Genomic DNA, 20,030 nt, shown 5'->3' with positions numbered 1-20,030 from the left:
TGGATATGAATTGATTCTCCATCCGTGGACAACTCAAGGCGGGACTGATAGCGATCCTTTTTTTCAACCAATCAAATTTGATAAATAAACCCACTTTTATGATAGCAGAGTCAATGCTCCCAATCTAACCAATTCAAGTTCGATGTAAACAAATCAATTCACCCTAATTTTTCACTGTACACAAACACTCTAAGAATCACTAGAAACCACCGTTATTTCGACAAATCCCTCGTCGCAGCTTCCAAGAATTATCAAAAATAATCCTCAAATTTCTCACGTCTTTCTCTCATACTGTACTACTAATCATATTTCATTCCGCATGCATTGCCAGCTCACATGGCCCGCTTAAATGAGCCTGCAGCTTCGTTGGAGAGTATTGAATCTCGTAAGTTCTCAAACAACGATTTCCTGACAATTGGCAAAAAATGGAGAGGCGGCTTTCTGATGCAATCATAGTCAAGCGCAAGTACAAACGTCAGAATCGCGATATTGCATCCGTCAATTCCTCCCAAGCTGTTCGAATCCGAAGCCTTGAAAATGAAACCTCGAAACTTCTTGCTGAAAACCTAGAACTCCGGGAGGAGAATTTACGCCTTCGAAGTGAGATCGATAACGGAAAGGCTCGAAGGGCTGCAGATAGAGTCAATGTGGTCAAATCGCAACTCGAAGAGAGATTGCAAGAGATCGGAGCTCTGATAAGTGGCTTGGGAGAAGAATCTCCACAAAGAAAGAGATCACCACATGTTCCAAGGCAATTTGGTGGGTTGAGAGCGGGTTCGAATCCTCCTCGTAGCCCCAAGGAGAACAAGTGGGATAATTTGGACCCATTGAACGAGGATGGTACAAGCCCGGAGCGCAAAATGCCACCAAGGAAAACGACGGCTTCATCGAGTGAAGACATCGGTAGCCCGGATGGCAAATTACCCCCCATTTTGGAAAACAAATATTATCCTAGGAAAACTTTAGAGTATGTTGCGCAATATTTGATGTAGTGGAGTTTGCACGCTAACAATTCATAGACATCAGGAAATCGAAAATATGTTAGCTGAAGTGGAAGCAGAGAACGAAGATTCACCTGACATTGGGCCGCCACCAGTATCACAATTTGTCGACGAAGATCCTGTAAAGATTGATTTGGCAGGAAAGTTAGCTCATGAAAGGGAAGATGAGCTGGATTCAATAATATCAACGAATCTTGAGCAGAGGAAGAAGCGCAAGGATAGTATGGTGGCTTCTGATATTAGGAGGAACAGCCGATTGGAACTTCCGGCAAAACGAGAGAGTACGGGAACACTTAAATCAGGTGCAAAGAGGAAGCTTAGTGCAAGAGAAGACGAGGAACTGGAGTCGACAAACGCTAACGATATTGACGATTTCCAATTCACACGTTTATCTACCGAGGAACGAGCGAAAACAAAATTGGCAGTCTCATCAGCCAAGGAGAATACAAAGTCATTGAAGGATGTTATGAGCTCCAAAGGATTGTCGAAAGATAAGCCGGCTTTAGCTCCCAGTACCAGAAAGGTTCTGGCAGCCAAAAGTGTGAATAATTCCCCTAAGAAAGGAGCCAGCAGCAGGAATTCCAATCATGATGGGATCAAGCCAGGCAAGTTGAATTTGTTCAAGGAAAGCCTATCGAAGGAGATGCCAAGAGAGGAGAAGAAGATGGAGAATATCGAACCTATTCGACAAACCATGCAACCTCCACTGCAGGTCTTCAATATGCAGGCGGAACCAGAGACGCCTGCACCTGTCGATATCTTTTCGCCTCTTTCATCGCATCCGTCAACTAACATTCGAGTCGAATCTCGGGATACCCCACCGCCTTCAGAGATGAGGGAATCTGCTGAAGGCCAACGACCAAGTCGACGAGCTCGGAACTCGATAAGTTATGCGGAACCTAATCTTCGAGATAAAATGCGCCGACCCGGAAAGGAATTTGTGAACGCCGTCACAGCCGATGGAAAAGTTCGTGCCATCAGAGTGGATGAGGAAGCTGGTCCGGCGACAATAAGCAAAATCAAAGCAGAACCCGAATCTGAAGATGCCTGGAAACAACTATCAACCGCATCAAACGCAGATCACAGTCCGCTAAATAGCAAAGCTTCTGCACCCCTTCCTGATATGTTACCAAGCAGCATTACAGATCACAGAAGACGTCGCGAGTCAATTTTATATCTCACAGAGTCGGGATCTTCAGCATCGGGATCTAAGTCAGTCGCGGAGCTGTTAGCAGAGTCGAGGAAAATAAAAGCGAAATCCAAGGAACAATCGACTAAAGGCGACGATATAAAAGCAGCCCTTGAAGATATGGATATATATGAATTTCAAGGTTCCCCCAAACGCGATTCTGAAGAACCGAAAGTCATAAAAGAAGAGAAAAGTGATAGAGCATCGTCACGTTTTTCTAGAAGAGCTTCCGCTATTCCGGTAGGAGATCAGGACTTTGAACCAGCGAGAAAATTCTCTGCATCAACAGGACCATCACAATCAGGTTCAAGAAGAAGACAATCGGCTTTACCCTCTTCAACCATAGCTAGAAGCGCATCGGCTCAAGGTCACGAATCGGAAAGAGATACCACGGATTCCTCGGATAAATCCTTGAGGAAAAGTGTCAGTAGTACGAGTATGGCTGGAGCTGCCGCAGCGAACGCGAATAGGAGTGATAGGATAAGTTCGAGGAGGAGAAGTATGATGTTATGATGGGTGGCGTCTTATAAGTCGAGTTTGGGTTATAAAATATTCTTAATTTCTTCTGCGTTGAGTTCGATTGAATTGGATCAAATCGATTATGATAGATTGGATGAAAATCAGGAGTAATGGGATTGGATTGGACGATTAATGAGCTTACAGCGGTTTCATACGCATATCTTCTTTGGTCCTGATGAATGGCGCAGAAGTAATTTTAGTTTTCTAGTTTTTTCGATTCTTTCACTTTTATGAAGCGGAATATGATATCAATGAAATCTCTCTTTTATCGTCAAATCACGAATATTGTTCTCCCATTCTCAATTTCTGCATTGCAATGAATCGCAAATGCGTAGCTTGCGCTACAAATGTGATTTTTATTGTATGTTATGTATCATTAGGTGGTATCGTACGCAATCCTATTTATCTGGTGTCCAGTAGGCGTCCATTCGTTCACCTCTGTAGATGAATATGGCAAGACTTTTCTTGAAATAGGAGGGAAAGAGTCTAGCTCTCTGGTATTATGTGCATGTATTTCTCTCTCCAGCAGTCATAGTCTATCGTTGTGCCATCATATCATGTCATATCATATCAATTGTACCCCCATCCCGCAAAAGATTAAGATCCCCAAACACCGTAAATGCCAAAGGACTTTTTTGTAACTGGCGACCGCAGGGGAAAGCAGAAGGGAAAGCACTTCTTTAAATGGAAATGTGGTGGAGAAATAGGGTATCATTATGTGGAACTGGAGGCGGCGGTGGTGGGAGGGAGAACCTTGGTGTAGGAGATCTTCTCGACGGAGACGGATTCTTCACCTTTTTCGCTGGTGCGCAGTTGGTAGACGTAAAGGGTGAGACCGAGACCTTGGACCTAGGGGAGGGGGGAGAGTTAGCTGGGGGGGTTTGAAGGAAGAGGAGGAGTAACGGAGGAGTAAATTGTAGCTCAAGCAAAGTGCGCAAGAATAGAGAAGAACTTACATCCATCAAACAAAAACTAGGAACAATCTCCTCACCCGGCTCCATCCATCCCGTAGTCATCGCACCAGTCGCACTTCCGGGATTGATGAAGAACTTGTTGTCAAGTTCGAAGGCATCAAACTTATGAGTTCCTCCCCAGCACAATACATCAACGTCCAACTTATTGGCTTCGGCAGTCAATAAATCAACCTCGTTAGGCGCAACAATGGTAAAGCCTTCAACGAAGCCAATGCGAAGAGAGCCATGTGTGACGACTTGGGAGAGTGGAAGTGAGGTAGCGTCGGTATCGTAGCGGCCGCGAACGATCTTTAGATCGGGGGTTATTGAGCGGAGATAGTCGTAGGTTTGACGATCGGTAAGGTTTCCGAGACAGAGAGTTTGGCCAATTTTTCCCGGGGTGAGAAGCTTCTTGAACTGTAGTTCAATAGATCAGCAATCGAGAGCATTAGAATTAAAGGCGCAGGAGGCGCAAAAGGAATCATACCTTCTGAGGAACATCAATAGCTCGGTCTGGGATATGCAAATCGCCAATTACGAGGACGAGTCTGGAAGTCATGGTGGTAGGTTTCTTATCGGGAGGTAGATTGGCAAGGCTTGATTTTCGAGTGGGATATTCGACGGCGCCAGTAAGTAACTCGGAATTGGGTGGTACAAAGGGATCGTGTTTGGTGGGCTGGGGAGCAAGCTGTAAGCTCTTGATTGATGGAGTTGGAGACATGGTTTATTGATTTGGGTGATCCGAGCGTCGGGGGAATGTTGTTCCAGATCACGAGTTGTTGGGGGAGAAAAGAGATGGAAGAACTTTGTTAGAAGGAGAGGGGTAAATGAAGATATGATGGAGACATGACAAAGTTTAATATTGATTGGTATCCACTGGACATGTTCTCATCTGAAGTTTGAAATGCACTTTTGATGTTCCAAGTGGGAAAAATGTCAAAGTGAGAATAGGTTTCTCAAACATCAGCTCAGTGATCTCAAAAGTTCGAGACATTAATGAACAATGAGTAGTTTCTGTCAAAGATGATTGAATGATAACTTTTATATAAAGCATATCTCTATATGAATATAGATCTTGCTCCCAGTTTATTGAAAGGATTCATCTGTTGTTCTCAAGTGTCTAACACAGAAGAAACTTCTTTCTAAAGTTAGATAGAGGGGATAAAGGGTTCTCAGATGAACTGTCAACATATTCACATTACATATCCAAATTTTGATCTGTGATTCAGGAGTTTAGATAAAAACGCTTTTTTCCAAGCCTTTTAGCCAATCTTCCTCGTTTCTAGCTACCCCTCCCTAGACTAGACGACAATGATGTCATATGAACCCCCTGTTTTCGAAAACACCCCCCTCTTGACGCTTATACCTCCCTCACCACCTTCCCGCCATTCATCCGATGAATATTATCGCCATTAATAAGCCCAACTGATACGGCGCCAGGAAGAACGTCCATATAAATTCAATAAGTCAGTATTATTTGAGCGGTCCATTTCTTGTCCTATCCGTACACATTATCTTCTGTGGGCGCTAATGCTCCAAATCTCAAGGGGTCATCTCCTGGTTTCTACTTTAGATATTTCTCGCTATTGACTTGACTCTACTTTACTTTCATATTTTATTATCTATGCTCCAGCGATCGAGAATAATAGTGATACCTTGGTACTCGGAATGATGGAACTTAAGTCCTAAGGCTAAGCTTTTCAACATGTAAGGGTGAATCTGCGCCATTAAGTAATTTGTGATTCACAATCTACACCAGCTATGTGATTGCCTAAAATTTCTTTCCAGATTCGCAATGGTTTTACTATCACAAAATCACCCCTTTCCACATATCGCTTCGTCTCATGCTACAGTAGCGTGGACTGAGAGCAAACAACCACCGCTTCCATGTTCTGAAGCTAGTGCACTCGTAGTATGAGTACTTTCGTATCCAACTCAATTCAATGATACTAAAAGTATGAGTTTCAAGGCTCTTCGTACCCTGCATGGAGCGAACTTAAAGTCTATGCAACATCCAAAAAAGCCATCCGCTGACAGAGTTTAGTCAAGTAGCTTTACGGTCCTGTACTTAAACATCAGTTTCACCATGACCATTGAACCAGGTTTTTTTTTTGAGTATTTGTATTCACTCCCCAAGCGGGGCTTCATACCATTCGGCAGCGATCTCATATCTCGGAGTAAGTCTAGAGACATCTCCCACTATCGAAATCGTTCAACCACGAATACCGAATCGGCACGATCCTGACACTTGTATGTAGCACATAAAATGGCTTTGTGGAAGCAACATTCAAAGGTCCCGATCTATTAAAGTAATTTCTTTCGTATCCTATGCGGTCAGTTGAACATGAATTTTGCTCTTTCTTACAAAGCCGGCAGTAGACTCTGTGTTTAAGTCTGACCTAGACCCAAGGTAAAACTCAATTACTCCATGAACAATTCACATGCATATTTAAAGCGCAAATTGCTTCAGCTGCCCGATCATACATATGTTAGGTTGGTGATCCAATGAACACAGGCTAGCTTGTCGCAAAGCATTTTCCGGAGAGCAGGTTTGTTTTCTGCGTGGCCGGAAAGGATGTCCCAGTGCATTTGCTTCCTATTCACTTTGTTGTAGTTGAGATATATATGCCAATGTTACCATAAGTGATAGCATCAAGACTTCATAAGCATTGAATGGCGGTCGCATCCTGTACATACTGTCGGGAAAATTCTGCTGCCCATGACCGCCAGATGGTTTGCGACATACACGATACAACAACAACCAAGAAGAATTCAATAAGAGCTTTAATCGTGCTTGCTGAAGTTGTTCTCAGTAAACAGAAATAAAGATATGAAATATCTTGTTATATTTCAGAGTTCTCAAAATGCGTCACATATCCTTTATACCAATCCCCATTACCTGTTTCCAATTCCTCATCTCATCAGACGGCCCCTCCAATATATCCCCCAAAGTCTTCACATACCTCACCAAACATATCCCCGTGGTACAGTGGTCTACGTAACGCCTCCACCCATGCCATAGTAATCGGGGCCCTCTCAATCGGGCCAAATAGGGGACAGCTTGGTACAGTCATTCTATAGTACGAAGTTGATTGGGATTTACAGCGTCGCAAGACGTGTTGAAGTTTTGCTATTTCGTACTTTCTTGTTTACTTTTTATGCTGAAGATATAATCTTTGAAATGCTTGGTTGTGAGATATTTGGGTTGAGTTTTTGTGGGGCAAGACTTTAGGCGACGATGAGGTTGGGAAGTAAGGCGTGAGTGGATGGTGGGTGAATTGTTCTTGAGACTCACTTTTGCATCCTCTTAATGTCAATACGATGATATCTTGGTGAATTGTAAGCTATTTCTACCACGTAAAGTCACAAACGCTTTGTTGTTTCATCGCCTCACAATCTAGAGAAATACTCGGAGCGCCAGAGCCTCAATGGAAGCTTCGCAAGACTTTCAAGTAAGAGCGAGATATTCTTTGTTAGTAGCCTAAAAGATTGTGTAGGGGATATTCACCATTAGGACTGCCGATGGGATGTGAATCTTAGATTGAGATGGGTGAATTCTGGAGGTTTGACTTTGATGGTTGGAGGTATAAATAGTATCAATAACGCAGATTTTTAAACATCAAACAAGGTTCGCAGGAGAAAAGATCAGCCTTGAGGAAAATATCTCATTCCCAAGTAGTTTCCAAGTCGAATATCCGGAAAGATCTATATAACTATAATGTTAGGGGACTCTCGACCTTGCGGGCAAATAATGGAACGACCAGAACATGAATAGTGTTCAATGTTGTCGGTATTCTTTCCAGTTTCTACTATTAGTGAAACATTAAACAAACCTTTAATGGTAACAACAGTGAATTTCCTCGAAATTTGCGAGGCACGTAGATGACCCTGTATCTTTATCATGTAATCATACGGCAAGAAATTGAATCACACCATTCAGTTACGAACCAGCTCCGAGCAAAAGTCCCTAAGGTATGAAATCTTGAGTGCCAAATAAAGTTTGATGTGTACGAACCCATTTGCTGTGTTTAATTAAATACAGGAAGACTGAATATTTTGAGGCTGGCTGGAAAAGAATTCACTACCCAGGTTTAGGGATAGGTCTTAAGTATAAGTTTGATATCAGTATGATAGATGATGGTCACATTCCATTCGGATATTTCGTAGATAAATATAAAAGGTGCCGTTCAACCGTATTTTTTATCCATGCCGATCCGGTTTAAACCCCCTCTTGGAGGATTCGAAAGTGCGCAAAGCCCCGATCAGAGTATCGGAGGAGTAGAGTCAATCACTCAGGATTTGTTCAGTAGGTCTCAAAGACTGGGAGTGGCATATATATCCCATTTCTTTACATTGTAGTAATCTAGACGCTGCCACTGGACATTGTCATTCAAATGCACTCGACATACCTGATCTTTATCACTGTCGAAAACTTCAATCGTCACTTGTAAGAATAAGAACTTCGATTCACAACAAACTCACACAACGATGTGCCCAACTTGCGGTGTGAAAAAACGATGCTAGATTTTGTACGACAGGCCAACGGATTACCAACCTGGCAGGTAGTCAGTCTTCTGCCATTTTTTTGCAATAGAGGTGATAGTCCGAAGAAATCACGGTGTTTAGATGGTCAGACAGGAAAGACTTTCTAGCGTTTGTGCAAGTGAATATATCGATTGCATATGGAAGAACATGAATAAGAGCACCTCTCGCTTGGGGAGATGACGGGTATCTGTATTATTTTGGGTACCAAGAAACGAGGAACATGAACACCAAAGGGGAGTAAATCACCTGATAGACGACTTGATTGCCAGCTGTATGATGCATTTATCATGTCGAGCTTGAGTATAGCTACTTTTCGGAAGCGATTACAGCTTTATATAGTGCAAGCAGATGGCTTTCCTACTTGAACCATTCACGATATTCAATATACAGTTCACCCATTCCTGTCCCGAGAACTCATCTTCAGGCCCTCTTGGAACTTTGACACGACCTTAATTCCCTTTCATCTTCTCCATCATCTCGCCGAACAATTTCTTCCTTCTCATCTCCACCTCCTCATACCCGAATCCCTTCCACGTCATCCCCACAGGAATATCTTCATCGCCCCTCTCCAATCCTCTCCACGCTTCCTCCGTAAAATCATCCAACGGCATTCCCATATTCCTGCCATCTTTAATATCCGGCTGATGTTTTTCATCATGAAGCTCCGTCTGAACAGCAGGCGGATAGATTTCAATAACCTGTACACCCTTACTCTTTTTATTCTCCCCCGAAGTCTTTTCCTCCGCAGTATTCTCACCTTCGCTCTGACCCAAATCTCTCAACTGTTCACGCATAACGAGAATTAATTGATGCATAGCAGCTTTGCTTGCACAATAATTTCCACATCGCATAATTGGTACCAAAGCCAATCCACTAGTCGTGAATATCAATCCGGCATTCTCGCCACCCTTGACTCTATTCTGTAGATGTAGAAGAAGTGCTTTAGTAAGATGAACGTAGGAGAGATAATTAGTCGTGAATTCTGTAGAAATTGAATCAAGATCTATGGATGAGGGTTGTGTGAAATCGAGAGATCGTTGTATTCCACTATTGAGGAATGCGCAGTCGAGGGAGGGATGTGATTTGAGGACGCTGTGAAGTTCGATCCATCAGTATTTGTTGAGTGGCAATTATTTAAAATATATGGACAACATACCCTTCAACCATCTTGGGAATGCCCTCGAGATTCGTAATATCAAAGGCCACAGTTGAAACTTTCGAATCTCCATGCTTTTTCTGTAAGTCATCCAGTTTATCTTGACGACGGCCCAAGGCTATGATTTTGGTAACGCCTTCGGAAAGCATTTTCTCAGTGAGGGCAAGCCCAATACCTGAGGTGGCGCCAACCACCAGCACCTGGTGTTTTATTTTAGCAAAGACGACTTAACGATGGATGGTCAAGGGAGCTTACAGTTTTGTAGGAAAATGGCATTTTAATTTTTGCGATTGAGTATAATGAATTAATTCTGATGAAATTTTGTTAAGATTGGTTTCATACTCCCAATAAAAAAGCTTCGATGAATGAGCTATGTTGTTGACAAATTGGTTCAGTACAAATGCATGATATCATGAATTACTTATGTCAATATCATATACCATGGGATACGATGGGGAAACTAGCAGTAGTGTGATACTAGATGGGTATTTCTCGTCGATGACGTCTCTAGCGTGCGCAAATCAAATATTGGATGCCGCGATATCTGAGTGCCAAGATTAGCCAACATACTATTTTCAGACTTCAATGGGGAATGTAGAGGCCGACGTAGATTCGGTACTTGAACTGAAGCTCTACTAGATGGTTGAGAAATATTGTGACTGTAAGAAAATCATACACTCTGTCAGCCACGCACAGATAGACATGGAAGTGCACTGAACCGCTTGATGTTAGTTGCAGTTAAATCAACCAAAATCTCCGAATCTCTGTACGTCTATCCTAAAGTTTAATCCACATCTCTAGATGCTAGCCTGGCCCTCAACGCCTTGTCTCGTTTCTCAAGGTTCAGCAGTCCAGAATCTTCAATCTCTGTGTTGACCTCTCCGAGTCAAGCTGGACATAAACAAGATCTGCAATCGTCAACATCCCTATTGCGTTGAAGATAAAATAGTACCACCCTCCAAGTACTCTGAAGATAGAAGAAGCAACTGCCAGATAAAGCGCGCCACAAATTGCTGCCGGGGTCAATGGAAATGGGACGATGGCCTTGGGCACCCATGATTTTAGGTAAATTGCTTCAATAACATTGCCGTCAAAGTCGACGATATAAGCTGTATAGGCATGTGAATAATCGTTGATCTCTCCGCTTTGGATGTTGTTAGATTTGGCTCTGCAGATGGGGTCAGCGTGTTATTAGTGATTATTGAAAAATGATGGAAACACGTACAGACCGAGAACATAAAATTTGTCGACTTGTGATCTGGATGATGCATGGATGATGATACGAGTACCTCCAATTGGCCCACAGGATCTATCACGTCTCAAGGAAAGTTCAGGGTGAAACAGCCAGCTTGGTCTAAAGAAAGTCTTATTACGAGTTTGAAGGTACATTTTATAGCCCAAAGGCTCTAATACAGCTGCGTAGAACTCTTCCGATGCTTTCAAGTTGGTATATGGAAGGCTGACATGATACAAACTCATTTTGTGTAAATTTTGGGATGATGAAACAAGATTGAGTGTACTGGGCGAAGCTGAAGTGTGTTCAATGTACACTCAATCTTATCAAAGCGAAGTGCCGGGTCGATCATGTTTGACGGCTTTGTTGTCTGGATTGCTAATAAGTGACGGGAAGATGAAGAATTCTTTACAACAAACTCACCCGACAAAGACTGTCTATTTCTCCTCCTCTTTCGTATAAAGCCAATCATGTTATGTAATTCCTAAGAACCTAAGCTTCTCCCTATCATCCTCTTCCAAGTCAACATCCATATGATCCTCCCTATCTTTCCCCTCTAACCCTACAATACCCCTTTCAACTCTCAACATCAACATCCTCATCCTCTCTAACTCTTTCTCGATTTCCCCGTTTTTGGTAACAATGTTTTCTTGGATATTCTTCTCCGCTTGATCAAAGGGTTCTAGTAATTTCTTGGCAGCTTTACATTGTTCAAGTTTCTCCTTTGCGGCTTTTCGCTTCTCATTTAGTACCAACAGTTTATTTTGAAGCTCTTTGTATTTCGCAGCTTGCTTAGGTGCCTTCGTTTCTGCTTCTTCGCTCCACTCCTCTGGTAATTTCTCAATGTTAGATGACAAGCCTGTCGATGGAGATGTTGATTAGCATAAGTCTACCACGCCCTGATTGATATGATAGATGGAACTCACGATAGTCAGCGCCCTTTTCACTCCACTCCTCTCCATTCACATTAACATCTCTCTCCCCTGCAGCCCAGTATAATTGATCGATCTGTTCAGCAACATGTCGCTGTGCCTGCGGAGGGTAGCTGATCTTGTTATGTTGTTTCAGGATAGTATTGAGCTTGAATAATGCTTCATCAATTGCGCGTTGTCGTAAAGTATTCTCTTCTCCCGATATAGAATCTTGCCATTCTTGAGATGGTTGAAGAGGTTGAGAGAGTGCGAAGATTTGTGCGCGTAGGAATGAAGATTTAAGATCAATTATTGTTGGGTCGCTGGACTCCATATTCGAATTTGTGGTTGTTGAATTACTCAAGGAGAAGCTGGTGAGACGCGTAGTTTGAAGGTGCGTGTCGCGTCTTTATTTCAAGGTCATGTGACACAAAATTGGCACTTGGATTGCACAAGAAAACGAAATACGACGGGTTTAATACATCGTAAGTATCTTCGTATGCATCATCAGCTTACAGAGTTTTACAGGTTTTTACCAAAAAGTTACAATTGTATCTCAAAAGATCACCTCATGGATATGTGTTCGTCAAGTGGTATGAATAATAGTAGTCTATATGCATCGTCTATGAATATCATGCAAGCTCCTCCCGCATTCCTCATCCTGTCAACATTCCTCAAAAGCAAAATATAAAAATGAAGGATGTAAACGCATAGAATTGATACCCAAGACTCCGGCGATGATACTAAAAAACTCGTTGCCAGGCGAATGGAGAGACGCGGAACTCCTTTTTTTCGCTGATCCACTGACAAGATGTCAGCTGTAGAGCAGGGAGATAGGTCATGGCAACGAGGATCTACTGCGACTCAGTTTCTCGGGTTAATCCATTATAAGTATCGTCTTATTGGCTAACAGGAGACTCATTAGCCTCTGACCATTTCTGACGGGCTTCTTTTTCTTTCTTGCGCTGAGCATCTTTCTTATCCTGACGACGAAGTTCAGCTTCTTGTGCTTCTTTCTCCTGATTGTCTTTCAGGATTTGAGCCTCTTCTTGCTCTAAAGGCGTTTCCTTTTTGTGACTGAACCACCCGGCAATCCGTCTCTTCATGTTCCCAAACAAGACCTGCCATTCCTCTAGCATGAACTTTTCACCAATGGTGAAATCCACAAAAGAATCCAGTTGATCACACACCAAGAAATCTCTGCGATATATTGTTGAAGAGCCTTTAGGGTTAAAAACAAAGTTTCGAATGATGCCAGTGAATTCCATCGCATGTCCGCTGAGACTATATGAGGATGGACATTCAAAATCGGTTGATATCTCGGCTTCTTTGCCAGCCTCTTTGACCCATCTTCTTGACACTACAAGTGGTATGTCGGACCCCGAATCGAGGCGGCATAAGCCTGGCATGATGGCCTGACCTTTGGATGTTCGAAAGGAGAATTCGCGTTCGAAGGGCTTCTGAGGAATGTCAACATCAAATAAGATCTAGACAGCATTCGAGAGGACATTTCTCATACCTCTCCTTCAAATTTGCCATCAGTACGAACATAACGTTCACTTGAGGTCAATGAGCAGTCTGACATTAAGTTCTGGAAGTGTTTCTGGTGGATTGGTAGCCTCTGCGATCTTCGTGGAATACTGTACCAGTCCTGCTCTGCTCTACTCTGTTCTGTTCTGCTCACTGAAAACTACTACAGATTAAAATTTACCTGTCGATGTCATACAAGCTCGCGAAGTCCTAGCTTCGCTTTTGTCGTTGATTTAGCGCTGTCATGCTCTCAAGTTTCTTTGTTCTCTAGCAGCTTGGATATATTGGAAATGATTACTGAGTTTATCAAATCATTTAAGAATTTTAGATTACCCTTAGCCCTAAGTGATTCCGAACCGATTAACTTTATCATGAAGGACTTCAAACATGACGTCAAAGATGGAGACAGTTGGTATCACTCTCGCAAGAGTGGTGAAATGGTATTGGCTTGTCTTTCAAGCTTTGTAAATGCAGGGCATTTTGTCCTAAAAACGTTTAATTCCGGTGGAATAATTGTCTCATACATGGATATTTTAAAGTTCCCCGAATTCCATTCCCAGCTGTATGCTATACGCCACGGCACATCTCAGATTGAAACGTTCGATTATTTTCTTTAAACATATACGTTTTGATTGTTGAAAGACTATAAGTTGCAAAACTATCGCTGTAATTGATTGGGACACAAAGGATGAAGGTTGTCTCCAAAAGGGGGTATCTGAAATGGCGTTGGAATTTTGCCCAACCAGGAAACCTCCGATTTTCTCACCCATGTTCTATGAGATTCGAGGTTCCACCGCTATTTCAGACGGCTCTCTCCAAACAGAAAGTTACTGCTCTAGCTCTGGACGATTTAGAACCGGATATCGAGGTCGAATCTGTTCCAGAGAGAACGGTGCTGTAAGAATCGGCCACATGCTTACCCTGCTAACCGATCGAACAATTGAAGATCGCACTCAACAACTCGAACTTTTCACTTCTGGGGCCCATAATCTAGTGTTAAGAAGCTGCAGGGACGCCCTGTTGTAGATCGATGCATTAGACCCACCAAGTCTAACCGGATTTGTTATTTCTTTTTGACAGCATTTGCATATCTCGCTTTTTCTACAGGTCTTCTGTGTTCATGACTTAGATATGTCTCTGAGCCCATGGTTAATTTCATGTCACCGCTCGAACTTAGATCACTTGATCTAACATCGATATCTCCAATAAGAAAACTTCAGCCTATTGGCAGCTCAGCACGGTGATGGTGAATTTCACATAACTTCCATTGTAAATTGATACATGCATGAAGATGCTGGATCCAATTCTTGAGCCAATGATACTCTTAGCTTTCGCTCAGAAAGCTTTCTTGAGAAGAGACTAGCTGAGCGATGGAGGACCAGCATATAACCTTATATCGAATAGTTACACAAAAATGGTTCAACGGAAGCAAAAGAATACAAAAGGTATAAATATTCTCTTCCTTCCAGTCAAATCTTATCACCCATCACACCTTAGCACATCGTCTTCATTCTAACTTACTTCAAGCCTATCTCAATCAACTAAAAATGCATTTCTTATATATTCTCAGTCTTATGTCCACTGCAACTACCCTTGTGGTGGCAATGGCATCTCCAGTCTCAGTTGGTGTTGAAAAGAGAGATGAAAACCTTTGCACCACCAACGAAAAGTATGACGTGCCATACTGCTGCCCTCCTGACGCTCAAAACACGAAAAACACCTACAACCTCATCTATTGCTCTGGTAAGCGCTATTCTTGCCACTGATGTGCATCGTAGGATAACTGAGAATCGTACAGATGTGTCCGGAAATACAACGTTAACCACTGATGACGACTTTAAAAAGTTCTGCAAGGATCAAGAAGCACTTGCACTTTGCTGCAAGGTGGGAGTGAGTGCCAGCTTATTTCATGTGTTTATATGATTACTTGCTGATGCAGTCGACATAGATTTTTGGAATATCCGTTTGCGAAGAGGCGTTTTAACACTAGAGAAATCGTCTTGCATAATCTTTGGAATGTCTGAATCTAGAATATGAACGAGGGACTTCATATGTTATGAAGGTGTCAAAAGTTAACGGTTCATGAATGATGAGGGGATGGATGAGAGAAATGCTTTCGCTTCGAAAAGTAGCTAAATACCATATTCAACATTGGCATATTATCAAGTCCTCTTTTTCCCTTTGATATCATGTATCCAGATGCTGATAATACATAAAACTATATTCGCAGAACATGCACATGTTGAGGGGAGACATATGAACGATTTCTGCCAAGTTTCCAAATTTCGCCGGATGGATCGACTGAAGTCGCCACCAGCTAAGCATCTACCCCCCAAAGTCGAAACCCGCCTAACTGCAAGCTGCATCTGGGATGGTGGTGCCCTAAGAGCCTTTCTCTGCTTCCAAGTTTACTCATGCTTTGCAATTTCCTCGCTTGTCCCCTCGCTCTTGGCCGCCTCCTCAATTCGCCTTTTCTCTTCCTCTACTATCTTCTTGTCCTCTTCTCTCTCCATCAACACTTTCGTTATTCGATCAAACCCAGCGTTGGACGGATCCATCTCTATGTTTCGATGTGTCATGCTTCGAAAAATCGTCCCCGTACCATGTAATTGCCAGTGATTATCATAATAACTATCATGTCTGATCTTGCAAATAGTGTTGTTTTCAACCGCTTTGTGTTTTGCACAGAAGAGTCGATTGCAAAGCAAGCAATGTTCCAGTTTGCCTGGATTCAAGAGGACGAACTGCGAGCTGAGTTAGCTTGAGCTATACGGGGTCGAAAGGATATTCACTCCTCGCGCTGAGCGTCTAGAGATCTGTCTACAGATGTGGCACATAGGCGTGTCTGACATTCTGAAATATGTTTCTTGTCTTAGAGGCAGATTTTGATGATTGATTGAATCGGCAGTGTATGGCAACGTTGATGTGTGAGGTTTATCTTGATCCTATCTACAGCCTTATTTAGAAGAAAACAAGGAACACAGCCGTCATATATAGTACTAGGCCACTTATATCCGCCCCCCCGCTTATTTTATGGTGTTATATATTGTACTATCCTTTTTTGATATTAAATATTAAATTAATTAAGAATTATAAAATTATCAAATTTGAATAAATAAATAATATATTCTTATATTATTGATATATATAAAAACTATTCTATTGTTAACTTTCAATCTATTAATATTTAGTATATTAGTTATTCACTATAATATAAGCCTCAATTCTAGAAGATATATTAACTTCTAAATTATTAAATAATTCTTTGTTTAATATATTTTAAGCTGTTTATAAACAACTCTCTAATCTTTGACAAGTATATTCTGATTTGCTTTTATTAATAGCGATATTAGGAAATATCTTATATACCCTTATTTTTAGGGCCCACTATATATACTCTATAAAATTAAAATTAAAGAAATAAGAAAACCAATCCTTTAATAAAGAGATCTTTTTTTCTTGAAACTAATCTTATACCTTATAGACACAATAAATAAATACATTATTCTATATAAATTCATATTTTGGATTAAGCTTTTCGAAAATAGAACTTATTTCAGTTTCACAAACCTTGAGATAAGAATTAGTGTTATACCTATATTTCACATTCTCAAAATCCCTATTCATTATATATAGATTACTTTTTCTAATATTCTAAAAGCTTTTCTAATATATAATCTTTATATTCTTATTTGTATTATATATTTCGATTATTTCTAAATTCTATTTCTGAAAACTAATATAAAAACATTATTCTAATCTTTTTTCTCTTCCTTGTTTTATAAAGTATTTATTTGATTATACAATTAGACTTTATTCTTTAATTATTAATTCTCTATAAACTAAATATTATTTAATTTGTTTAGTAATATATACTAATATAAGCTTTAGTCTTTTTTTATATCTTTAATTAGCTATATTATATTTAATCAAAATCCTTTTAATAGTTTTAATATTATAATTAAATCTAATTTCTTAAATAATCTATTTATATATAGCTTTCGAAAATAATTGTATATATTGTAATAGTATTTATTTGTTTTGTTTAGTATATGATTTAAATCAATTGGTGTGTGGTAGGTATATGCTATCGTTATGTATTAGATTTTGTAAGAAAGTGTATTATATGGTTTTGTAAAAGAGTTTGAGGTTCTTTATAATTCAATAAAAACTGAGGTCTTTCTCTATTTTGCTAATTATTTTATTGTATATATATAGAATAAGATATTTATAAGAATCATTTTGTATATCTCTAATATATTGTATAATATAAATTAAAAGTATTATTAAAATAATAAAATATAATTATAAAAATATAACATATGAAAAGACGCGTTTTATAGAGTTTCAGCTAATAGAAGTATATGGTAACTATAGTTGATAACCAAGTAATCACTCGAGTTAGTAATGATAGTCGTTTAGTGTCATTCTCTGTTTAGGCTGTTGTATTTGATAATGAGTCATGTTACTAGCTACCCTGAGCAATTTTGCAGGGCTAGACACCCGTACCCTACCCGGGGTATCTGGCCTCACAGGGTAGTATACTCTACCCTGTAAGCTTTTACAAGGTATATATTCACCAAATAATCTGGGTATTTGAGATATTCACAAATAAATATTATATAATCATTCTATAGTTATTATCTAAAAAGGAGATTATTCCTAATTATATAATAGAATCAAAAATATCAGTTTATACTATTTGAATTATACTATTAAAAATTTATATTATTCTATTTAATATATTATTTTATAAGTAGTACGAGAATAGTATAAAAGAAGGACGAAGTTCTCATTTATACTACGGAGAGGCTATATATGTATCTATGTACGCAGGTGTACTAGTCTTAGCGTACCAATAAGTTTCTTTTTCTTTAAATAATTATATTAATAATAGAGATAAAGCTTTTAAAGAAACTATATAAAAGCTATTGATAGTTATTTTAGAATAAGCAAATAATATATCTTTATTTTTTCCTTATTTGATTTCAAAATTATATTATAATTTAAATAAAAACCTATTATTCTATAATACCTATAATCTCTCAAATATACTCTCAAATATTCACAATATATACTATATACCCTGTAAGTACCCCAGATACCCAAATAATCTATAAAATGATTACCTTACTGTATGAACGTTGATCGTATGAACGTTGATCATACAGTGAATAGCTTCAATTCATTAGCTACTGTATTACAAGCCCTAAGCAAAAGCGAAAGAGACTAGCTTTTTCAGTAGGTCCATTGTGTGAACAGGGTATTCACTTCAGATGAATGACTTCAATACAATGGTCACTATATCAAAGGAATTAAGCGAAAGCGAAAGAGACTAGCTCTTTCAGTAGTGCCTATATAAGGCCTATTACTTTCCTATATAGCTAGCTCTTTAGATAGAATACAATTAAACATACAGGACCTATAATACATGGGTGCTACGTCTTTCGTATCCTTCTCGAACCAACACTAATTAGTGATATCACAAATTACTTAACTAATTATTCGAAAAACCTTCTTACCTTTCTTACCCTTACTCTTTTATTCCCATCGTCAACACCATGACATCCCGGACAACAATGTACAATGCTAGCTCTAAACAAGCTGGCAAGCAGCCTGATCAACCTATACCTACAATCACAGGAGCCTACAACGACACTGCCAGTACCGATCCACTACAAGACGACAAGTACGATCTTTACGAAGAAATGAGTAGTGCTCCTCCTCACCCTCCTTCCGACACAGCTATGTTTCCAGAAACTAAAGCTCCCAGAATAAGGAAAAGGAGAACCCAAGAGATACGAAGTTCAAAGGGGAATCCCAGGATTATTCCTTCCCAAAGGACCTCTTTGTGGCCAAACAGTTCTACAAAGGATTCACGTTTAGACTTGCAACAGAGCATCACATTGATGGCTATTTTCAATTCAGGAGTGCTGCATACTTAAAAGCAGGAGTCACTGATGCATCCCTTCAGGAGGTAGTTGCATGCGATTTCGAGAGCATTCGACGATCCTGGATCAAGAGTGCTGATAAGTTGACGCTTTGTGACTTTCGCAGAGTTCTGCGATGTTATGGGGTGTACGTTGATCTCAGTATGAGCATCGAGGATGCTCTTATGGAGGTGTTCTTGCGCAAAAGACACCATGATTGGACTAAGGAACAACTTCTGGAATACCAGACTGATGAGACACAACCATTCGTATCCGCGAAATGGGCCAATCTTCCCGTCGGACTCGGTACAAAACCACAAGCCGAGCCTCCTGCCAACCCCCTGTCAGGCCTCTGGATGGTGGCCCAGCTGGTCACCTAACTTTGCCGAAATCTGGCAAAGTTATAGGTAGCCCAACTACTCCTTTCGACGTACGCGGAGAACCACCCTCATCCCATGGTTCTAGGGATGTACGAGTTCCACACGTAGCTTTACCGGGATCCAGTAAAGATCCGCTGGTAGACGCCCCTGCAGGATCACCTGGTGATGGTGATGACGACTCGGATGGTTCTGATGACGGGAACGATTGGGGCGGTGGTAGAGGTGGTGACGGTGGTAGAGGTGGTAATGGTGGCAGAGGTGGTAGGAATCATAATCATTCTGATCACCCCAATCACAAGAACGATCAGAGCAACGATCAACGCAATCAGAGCCGCTGTCTTGTCGATCTCTCAAAGATCTATAGAGTTGACGACAGATATAAAGGCATTGATGATTCTTTTGATTTGAAGATCTCCATATTCGGGGAACACTGCCGCAGAGTATTTGTACCATCCGAGATGACTACGACGGCCTTCCCAATCATGCTCTCAGGTGCGGCCAGAGATTACTATCAAGCCAACCTAAGCAATCTTCCTGATACGTATCAAGGATTGTGCGAGATGATGGTCAACAATTTCGAAGGACCTGAACATCAACGAAATATGCTTCTCAAATGGAACAATGTCTCTTTCAAAGCCTATATCGAGAACAACCCTGGTACAGATCTTCAAGAGGTGTTTAA

The 20,030-nt window shown here is 40.6% G+C and overlaps 7 protein-coding genes across 7 annotated transcripts; 2 read left to right on the top strand and 5 right to left on the bottom strand.

The window, feature by feature from the left end:
• Positions 1 to 336: 336 nt before the first annotated feature.
• Bfra_003298 (putative shugoshin c terminal domain-containing protein) lies at positions 337 to 2,703 on the top strand (the record flags this gene model as incomplete). The annotated part of the gene is made up of 3 exons (XM_037333708.1): positions 337 to 385; positions 457 to 967; positions 1,020 to 2,703. The coding sequence occupies 3 exons, from the start codon at positions 337 to 339 to the stop codon at positions 2,701 to 2,703; spliced, it is 2,244 nt and encodes a 747-aa protein (XP_037193795.1).
• Positions 2,704 to 3,423: 720 nt separating this feature from the next.
• Positions 3,424 to 4,383, bottom strand: Bfra_003297 (putative vacuolar protein sorting-associated protein; the record flags this gene model as incomplete). Its single annotated transcript, XM_037333707.1, has 3 exons — positions 3,424 to 3,558; positions 3,666 to 4,079; positions 4,150 to 4,383. The coding sequence occupies 3 exons, from the start codon at positions 4,381 to 4,383 to the stop codon at positions 3,424 to 3,426; spliced, it is 783 nt and encodes a 260-aa protein (XP_037193794.1).
• A 4,273-nt stretch (positions 4,384 to 8,656) lies between these two features.
• On the bottom strand, positions 8,657 to 9,639 carry Bfra_003296 (putative short-chain dehydrogenase protein; the record flags this gene model as incomplete). The annotated part of the gene is made up of 3 exons (XM_037333706.1): positions 8,657 to 9,299; positions 9,364 to 9,563; positions 9,619 to 9,639. The coding sequence occupies 3 exons, from the start codon at positions 9,637 to 9,639 to the stop codon at positions 8,657 to 8,659; spliced, it is 864 nt and encodes a 287-aa protein (XP_037193793.1).
• Positions 9,640 to 10,206: 567 nt separating this feature from the next.
• Bfra_003295 (putative kinetochore protein) lies at positions 10,207 to 11,842 on the bottom strand (the record flags this gene model as incomplete). The annotated part of the gene is made up of 4 exons (XM_037333705.1): positions 10,207 to 10,531; positions 10,589 to 10,822; positions 11,090 to 11,456; positions 11,524 to 11,842. 4 exons carry the CDS (start codon positions 11,840 to 11,842, stop codon positions 10,207 to 10,209), a joined length of 1,245 nt encoding a protein of 414 aa, XP_037193792.1.
• A 565-nt stretch (positions 11,843 to 12,407) lies between these two features.
• Bfra_003294 (putative ste23) lies at positions 12,408 to 13,093 on the bottom strand (the record flags this gene model as incomplete). The annotated part of the gene is made up of 2 exons (XM_037333704.1): positions 12,408 to 12,995; positions 13,028 to 13,093. 2 exons carry the CDS (start codon positions 13,091 to 13,093, stop codon positions 12,408 to 12,410), a joined length of 654 nt encoding a protein of 217 aa, XP_037193791.1.
• Positions 13,094 to 14,585: 1,492 nt separating this feature from the next.
• Positions 14,586 to 15,022, top strand: Bfra_003293 (uncharacterized protein; the record flags this gene model as incomplete). Its single annotated transcript, XM_037333703.1, has 3 exons — positions 14,586 to 14,781; positions 14,837 to 14,928; positions 14,987 to 15,022. 3 exons carry the CDS (start codon positions 14,586 to 14,588, stop codon positions 15,020 to 15,022), a joined length of 324 nt encoding a protein of 107 aa, XP_037193790.1.
• Positions 15,023 to 15,446: 424 nt separating this feature from the next.
• Bfra_003292 (uncharacterized protein) lies at positions 15,447 to 15,890 on the bottom strand (the record flags this gene model as incomplete). Its single annotated transcript, XM_037333702.1, has 2 exons — positions 15,447 to 15,782; positions 15,831 to 15,890. 2 exons carry the CDS (start codon positions 15,888 to 15,890, stop codon positions 15,447 to 15,449), a joined length of 396 nt encoding a protein of 131 aa, XP_037193789.1.
• Between the last annotated feature and the right edge of the window lie 4,140 nt (positions 15,891 to 20,030).

This window comes from Botrytis fragariae (genome assembly GCF_013461495.1).
Source record: "Botrytis fragariae strain BVB16 chromosome Unknown tig00000045, whole genome shotgun sequence".
In the NCBI taxonomy this organism is placed as follows: Eukaryota; Fungi; Ascomycota; class Leotiomycetes; order Helotiales; family Sclerotiniaceae; genus Botrytis; species Botrytis fragariae.
This window is presented reverse-complemented; position numbering and strand designations above follow the sequence as displayed.